The 7,946-nt window shown below is 41.6% G+C and overlaps 1 protein-coding gene across 1 annotated transcript; it reads right to left on the reverse strand.

Moving 5' to 3' along the window:
- Nucleotides 1-4,297: 4,297 nt before the first annotated feature.
- On the reverse strand, nt 4,298-5,232 carry LOC101589289 (40S ribosomal protein S2). Its single transcript, XM_023718579.1, has one exon. It carries the CDS (start codon nt 5,211-5,213, stop codon nt 4,332-4,334), a length of 882 nt encoding a protein of 293 aa, XP_023574347.1. The 5' UTR covers nt 5,214-5,232; the 3' UTR covers nt 4,298-4,331.
- Nucleotides 5,233-7,946: the final 2,714 nt, after the last annotated feature.

The following is a 7,946-nucleotide window of genomic DNA, read 5'->3' on the forward strand; positions in this document are numbered from 1 at the left end:
TTATTCTGCACTCTGTGCGTGGTAAATGCACATGCTGAGGATTGAGCTCCATGCCTTGCACAGGGCAATAAACATGCTCTACCACTTAGCTACAGCTTCAGCCTGTTTTTTTCTGTTTGAGACATGGTCTTGCCAAGTAGCCCTGGCTGGCCTCAAAGCTGAGGTCACCTACAGCTTCAGCCTCCACTATGTCTGTTCAATCTGTTCTATATCCTTATGTCCCTCTAGATAGTGCCACACCTACCCACCATCATTATATATTTTAGTTTTTAAAAAATATTATTAAAGGGGCCGGAAAGATAGCTCAGTAGAATAAGTGCTTGCCTGGCAAGCTCAAGGGCCTGAGTTCAATCCCTGGTTCCACCAAAAAAAAAATTAGAAAGCAAATAACTGAATACAAAAAAAAAAAAAAAAAAAAAAAAAAAAAAAAAAAAAAAAAGAAAAGAAAAAAAGTGACCACTTAAATCTTCATTCCATCCAACTACCTTCATGTGAGGGTACTGATTTCTTTTCTAGGCATGGACCATAGTCCTCTGGACTTTGTAGTTTTCTTACCTGTTCCTACATATTCTTTTGAAAGTTGGCAGTTGCCACAGGAGAGTTCTGCTGCAAAATATTGAGCAGAACACTTGATATAAGCTGAAGTGGACAGTGCATATGTTAATAGCACCTCCTGTATGTACATATTCTCAAGGGATCTTCTATTTGTGGCAAGGAAGAGGCTCGGATAAACATAAGATGCATTCCATATTGCTTCCTTTCCTTTTGGAATCTATTTCAGGATACATGGAACAATGTCCATAATCAATTTCAAGTCCTCTCAGAAAAGACAAGCAAAGGTCTGCTGTATAGGTTGAATATGCCTTATCAAAATGCTTGTCTCAGAGGTACCTTTTTTTAGTTTTCTTGAATTTGAAATACTGGCATAAATTTATTGGTCGATATCTCTATTTCGAAAACCTGAAATCTCAAATGCTTCAAAATACGAAACCTTTTAAAACATCATGTTGGCCTTCAAAAAGGTTTAGACTTTAGAGCACTTTATATTGTGGAGTAGGAATGCTCAGCCTGTACCTAGTTTTTACCAGCTAATTGTTTGTTTTTTTAAAACAACTTGTAATGGTACTGTTTTCTTAAGTTTTTTTTTTTTTCCAGAGGGATTCTAGTCACCGGGATGTCGCCTTGATGGGAATCCTAGGGCCTCAACACCCTCCTTGGTCTCTTCAATTATGAAACTATTAAGTAGCCATCTCAAAGCCAGAGTGGTAACATGAGGTAAACAGTTTTTCTGGGTTCCGTAGTGATGGGCTGCCTCAGCATAGCCCCAAAGAAACAGGCCCAAAAGATCATGGACCAGAGGCTCCATGGCTGTGAGCCCCAAATAAACTTTTTCTCTTCATTAGTCCATCATCTCAAGTACTTTGTTACAGTGACAGAGTTTGCCTAACACAAAAGGTATATGAAATTTTAATGTGGCATTATCTCAGCAGGTGAAAATAGTTAGAATGAAAGGCCATTGGTTTGGGCCAAACATATCCCCTGATTACTCAGGAGGGAAAGGTAGGATATGTCCCTCGTGACACATCTGTGTCCTTCAGACCAGCAAAATGAAGGACTGAGTCAGGATGGTAGTGGAATAAAACACATTCTATTAGCCCAAGGCAGTGGGTTCCTGTAGATCTATTTCTTCTCGACAATATGGTCCATGAGGTTGCTTGAGAACTCTGTGTGCTAAATACATAGCTCTTGGGAAATTCTAAGGCTCTTCCCCTCTAGAGGGGATGTGCTATTACCTCCTATGCTAGAGGCCCAGGCAAATAGACTCTTGGAAACCAGATCCTGATAAACTAACATTGGAGCTTGCAGGACAGAAGAGTGTGTTATGAGGCTGTCAAGTAACCATCTCAAAGCCATCGTGGTAACAATGAAAGCAGTCAGCTCAGATAAGAGCCAGTGTCTTTGTGGCTCCACCTTCCTTCCTCATTCTCCACTTATTCCAACATCAAAGAGACGAGAGACAATGCACGAATTGGGTGCCATAAAATCAAGAAGATTTGCTGTTCCACCCCTTGCAATCAACTCCCTTTGGAGCCCCAAACCATAATAACACTTCCTGTGCCAGAGTCCCCAAAGACTGGGTGATGTTCCCATGAGAAATTAGGTGTTTATTTCAACAGAGAAAGACAATAATTAAATCTAAGGCACATCTCTGGTAGCAGGACACCCCCTTTCCCAACCTCTTGCACTTAAACACAGTAAGCATTTTCTCACATTTTAGCAGGTTGTACGGAGGAGACAGGAGGGCTGAAGGAAGATTAGTTGCCCAGAAAAGATATAAGTGAGTGAAGAAAGAGCCAGCCCCCATTTGCCTATATTAATTTCTTTCTCAGAGAACATTGCAGTGAACCTCTCTTGTTCTATTGTTTTTGGAGGTCAGAAAGTGTAATAGACAGTGGTTAGTTAGGTCAGACAGTCTTGGAGTTTAATTTCAGGTACTCTAATCTCTGGTCAAGTGACCACAGACTTTATCTAATGAATTTTGGAGTCTACATTTGTGAAACAGGGATAATGACAGCACAGTGTACAAAGCATGAAGATGATAGAGTTAGAACCTGATGCATGCTGACTAGCCAATAAGCATTAGGTATTATTAACACTAATCCCACAGAATCAGTTGCACCATCACTTGGTTTATAGCAGACCCTGATATACAGCACTCATTGTCACAGGGTCTTGGCAATGTCACCCCTTTGCTTCATCCTCCTTGTGTGGCTTCCATACATCCAGACACAGCCCAGGTCATGCCTAGTGAGTGGGAAGTTGTAGTTGCTCATACCCGAAAGCTGGATGAGTAGTTTTACAGTATGTGCTCTTCGAGCAGAGCTTCTAGTATCCCCTGGACACTTGTTAGAACCGCAGATGCTTGGGACGTACCATGGACTCACCCGATCAGAATCTCTGCGGTGAGCCCAGTGACCCCCATCTAACAAGTACCTCCTGCCTCCGCAACTGCAGGTGATACTCATGATGCTAGCATATGCAAACCACTGATCTGGACTCTGGGAAGATGCTGAGCCTCTCCATAGCATGCTGGAAGAGCTGGGGTGGGAGAGGAGCTCTAAATAACACTCTGGTACCTCATGGCCAAATGTGAGCAGTGCCTTAACAATCTTACCTATTCTTGAATGCTTTCTGCTTTGACTGGGAGCAGTCTGTCAAGCTGCAAATATTTCCTTCTCTCCCTCTGCTTCTCTCCCGCAAGGCACAAGATAGCTCCTGCCTGGCGTCTCAGATTACCATTCTCTCTTCAAAGTCAATTAAAGGTCTCTAATCCCCCCTGTGTTTACCTAAAGGATGAATTTGATCGGAAAGGATGAATGGAAAGGGCAAAATCCTAGAAGGGCCTGGGAAAAAAAAAAGCCCTGCTTTGGCTGGTGGGAACACACCCTTTCTCACTAAGCTTATTATGGACTGGTGCATTTTTTGAATTTCAAGTCTCCATCCGCCTGTCTCTTTCATCTGACCTCCATTCTGGTTTCAAGGGTGGCTTTTGACTCTACCCTTGGTATTAGGTTTGAGCCCCACCACCCAGCCCATCTCAAGGACTCTCAAAGTAATCGCTTGTGTCCTATGTCATGTTCCCTGTATGGGCTGAAAGCTGCTGAATATCAGCAATTCCTGGTGATCTGATCTAATATCTGCATTTTTACGTCACTTTGTGGGGACCCACAAATCTGTTTTATTCAGAATTGAAGGCAGATTATTTCTCAGGACTTTCTAGCAACAGAAGGTCATTTCCTGTGACACCAACTAAAGTTTGCCACCTTCTGGCTGGGGTCCTTGTATAAATGACGGAATCTGCCAAATCTCACTTTGTTTGTCTGTAAAGTGGGAACACTGTTATTGATCTTGTAGGTTTGTATAGGAGTTAATGAAAAATCATGCATGGGGGCTTGAATTTTAGTATTCAGATATGTTTAAAATCCTTCTTTAGGAAAGTTAAAGGTAACTATATTGAGTGTAAACATGTATCTCTGCTTCTTCTGTTAACTCTTAGCCTTGTTTTCTCTATCTATCAGAGGTGAACCTCCAAGATGTAATTGTTTCCAAGAAATGGGCATTTTAGGGTTGGGGAGACAGGTGATATAAGTGCCTGCCTGGCAAGCACAAGGTCCTGAGTTTGATTCCATGTATGACAACAACAACAATAACAACAACAACAACAACAACAAAAACAACACCACAAAACAAAAAGAAGGAAGGAAAGAAAGAGGCATTTTATTTTATTTTTTTTTTTCAGACGTAATTCATTTTATTTTTGCATAAAAACTCTATGTTGTAGCTACCGCTGGAGCTTGAGTCCTCTGGACAGAGACTCTGGTGTGGGTTTTCACAAGATGGTCAGTGAATTCCTGATAGGGAGACTTGGTGAACACAGTCTCTTTCCAGAGGTCAAGGGTCAGATAGCTGTAGGTCTTGGAGATGGCATCAAAGGTGGCCTTAGCAAAGTTGCCCAAAGTAGCAGTGCAGCCCCTAGCAGAGGTGTAGCAGTCATCAATACCAGCCATCATCAGCAGCTTCTTGGGCACAGGGGCTGAGACAATGCCAGTGCCTCTGGGGGCAGGGATCAGACGCACCAACACAGAGCCACAGCGGCCTGTCACCTTGCAAGGAACAGTGTGGGGCTTGCCGATCTTGTTTCCCCAGTAGCCTCTCCTGACAGGGACAATGGAGAGCTTGGCCAGGATAATGGCCCCACGAATGGCAGTGGCTACTTCCTTGGAACACTTTACACCCAGGCCAACATGACCATTGTAGTCCCCAATGGCGACAAATGCCTTGAACCTGGTCCGCTGGCCAGCACGAGTTTGCTTCTGCACAGGCATGATCTTCAGAACTTCATCCTTGAGAGATGTGCCCAGGAAAAAGTCAATAATCTCGGACTCCTTGATGGGTAAGGAAAAAAGGTAGATTTCCTCCAGGGATTTGATCTTCATGTCTTTGACCAGACGGCCCAGCTTGGTGACCGGAATCCACTCTTTGTCCTCGGCCTTACCGCCGCGAGCCCCGCGGCCTCGGCCCCGGCCCCTGCCTCTGCCGCGCCCGCGACCTCGAAGGCCACTGCCAAAGCCTCCGCGGAAGCCGCCGCGGCCTCCCATGCCTGGGCCCCCGGGGCCTCCGGCCCCTCCCGCTGCACCGGCGTCATCCGCCATTTGGTGTTTCCCAGAAAAAGAAGAAAGAGGCATTTTAAAGGCCTCAAAAGTGAGCATATTATTATGAAATGGGAAGAAAGTGAAATAATTTTTGTGCTATGAGTAGCCATTATTATTTTTCATTTCAGAGACAGGTCGGAATGTTCATGTGTTTTGGAATCTTAGTAGTAGAGAAGGCAGCCTGGTAAACTAAGGTATATCTGCATCAGCACGGTCAGGTGTTCTCACAGAAGTGGTTTACCCTCTGAGTGTCTCCCTTTCCATGTTCTGTGTCAGGGTCACATCTACACTTCATTCTACCTTGCTTGGACTTGAAGTGTTCAACAGACCTTATGCTTCATGAAAGCACGTCGAGCTTTTGGAATGCAGAGGTGTCGCACAGACCCAAAGTGACTGCACGAAAGAGGATCATTATCCTTTGACAATAGCCACGACTTTGGGAAAACATCTTCTGTTAGAGTTCAAAGGCAGAATTGGGAAAGAAAATCTGTTTTCTTTTGTTCTCCAGCAGAACTATCATCAACACAGTATTGGAAGGTGTAATTGGAGTGTTCTCTCTGCTGGTTTTTAGGAGCAAGTTTAAAAATTCCTGTGTTTGTTGCTTCCTCAAGGATACAATCGTATAGGAGTCCTGAAGTATTGTCTTCCAGGATAATTGTTAGATGTTAATAAAAGGTAAATGGAACCCTAATGTGCTATGTGTTAGATTGTTATCAAGAGACCCAGAAGCTTTTCAAAGTGAAGCATTGATTAGAAATTTGCATGTGCCCCAGCCCATCTTGTTTGGGGAGTTATCCTGCTAGTGGAAGTAAACAAGACATAACTCCATCTTCGCATTGACAACATGGCTTACTCGGTGCTTGCGAAACATTCTCTGGCTTAGTCACCGCTAGGAGTTGAATTGCGAAAGGTGTATGATATCATTCATAGTCCGCCTACTAGGAATTCTCAGTTTCTTCCATGTGAAATCGTTCCTTGAGAAGCAGGGAAAGTGATATTTGAATAGAACTTTAGTGTGGGGACCTGATTATTTTTTTCTTGTGACACTAAAAAGCTATACAGGTAAAACCATGTGCAGAGAGAAAAATCATATAGAAATAACAAATAAAAATAATACAATGGTTCAGGGTTTTTTTCACCCACTGTAACAATATCAGTGGGTTTCTCTGAGTTTAGATGTGTCATTTGAATTTACTTCTCCCTTAAAAACGTTCCATTGTAGTGATGTCCCCACGCATAATCCAGCCATCCAGTGGAAAATTTTTTTCCTTAATGAGAAAATCTGTGAGTTTTTCTTCACTTTCTTTTTTGCTCATATTATAATTGCATTTTCTGGGGTTGAACAGTTATGCACAAACAGATATGGAAAAGAGAGACCCAAACTCCTGATGTCTGGGTACATCTCTATATCCATGTACCCAGTAGTTCTGGTCCTAACCTTTTGGGGAAGGCAGAATCACTAACAACTGCCATGGGAGTGCTTATCTAAGTAAAGGACCACTGATTATCTAAGCACCTGACAAATTCAATAAAGTTATAGAATACAAAATGAACACACAAAAAATTCAGTTGTGTTTCTGTACACTAACAACCTTTTGAAAAATTCAGAAAACAATCAGATTTAGAATAGTGTAAGACATACGTAGGAGTCAATTTAACCAAAGAGGTAAAAGATCTGTACAATGAAAACTAGAAAACACGGATGAAATTGAAGAAAGCAGAAATAAATGAGAAGACACTTCATTTACTTATGGCTTGAAAGAATTAATATTGTTAAAATTTCTATACTACTCAAAGTAATTGAAAGATTTATTATAATCTAAATCAAAGTTCCCAGTGGTGTTTTTATATAAATATAAAATACAATCCAAAGAACACATAGAATTACAAGTAGTTAAAAGTCTTGAGCAAGAGGAACTAAGTTGGCTGAATCATGATACCTAATTTCGAAATATGCTGCAAAGATACAGTAATCAAAATGGCATGGTACTGGAATAAAATAGGTCTATCTATTGTATTTATATGCATATATTAGAACATTACTATAAGTGTATAAAAGAGAATAATATTCAGGCTTGAAAGAAGAGACCTTGCTATTTGTATCAGCATAGACGAAGTCAGAGAATATTATGCTACAGAAGAAAAATATTGCATGATTCCATTTATATGTGGGATCTGCAAAAGTTCATTGCATAACAGCAGAGCATACAAAGATGGCTGCCAAATTCTGTGGGGCTCGAGACAACAGTGGGGGGCCTGCTGATCACAGCTTCTGTTACGCAGGATGTAACGTTGCAGAGACCAATAGCAGTAGTGACTAAAGTTAGAAGTACTGTACTGGATACCTGAGATCTGCTAGTAGAATAGATCTTCAATGTTCTCACTCAACAAATGGAAACCATGTGAGATGATGGATATTCTAATTAGCTTGTGATACTCATAGCACAGTGTCTACATATATCAAAACATGGTGTGGTGAGCAAATTATATCTTTATAGAGTAGAAAAATGCAGATGATAACAACAGGATTGTTGGGGAAGTTAAATTAGTTAATCGACATAAAGTAGTACTAAATTTTCAGCAAATTTTAGCTGGTGTTGTTATTGATATTTCTGAAAAGCTAAGCTCAAGTAAGGCACTCATGTGAACATAAATATTGAAGCAGAAAAAAGAAATATGTGCACACAGCATGAGAGGGGAGAAAAGGGCCAACATGAGAAGAAAGCATGATGC

The sequence above is a fragment of the Octodon degus genome, unplaced genomic scaffold (assembly GCF_000260255.1).
Source record: "Octodon degus isolate 3935 unplaced genomic scaffold, OctDeg1.0 scaffold00060, whole genome shotgun sequence".
NCBI lineage: Eukaryota > Metazoa > Chordata > Mammalia > Rodentia > Octodontidae > Octodon > Octodon degus.

What these genes read in the sequence shown, in the direction of transcription:
- LOC101589289 (XM_023718579.1), bottom strand. Translation starts at nt 5,213, where the DNA reads ATGGCGGATGACGCCGGTGCAGCGGGAGGGGCCGGAGGCCCCGGGGGC.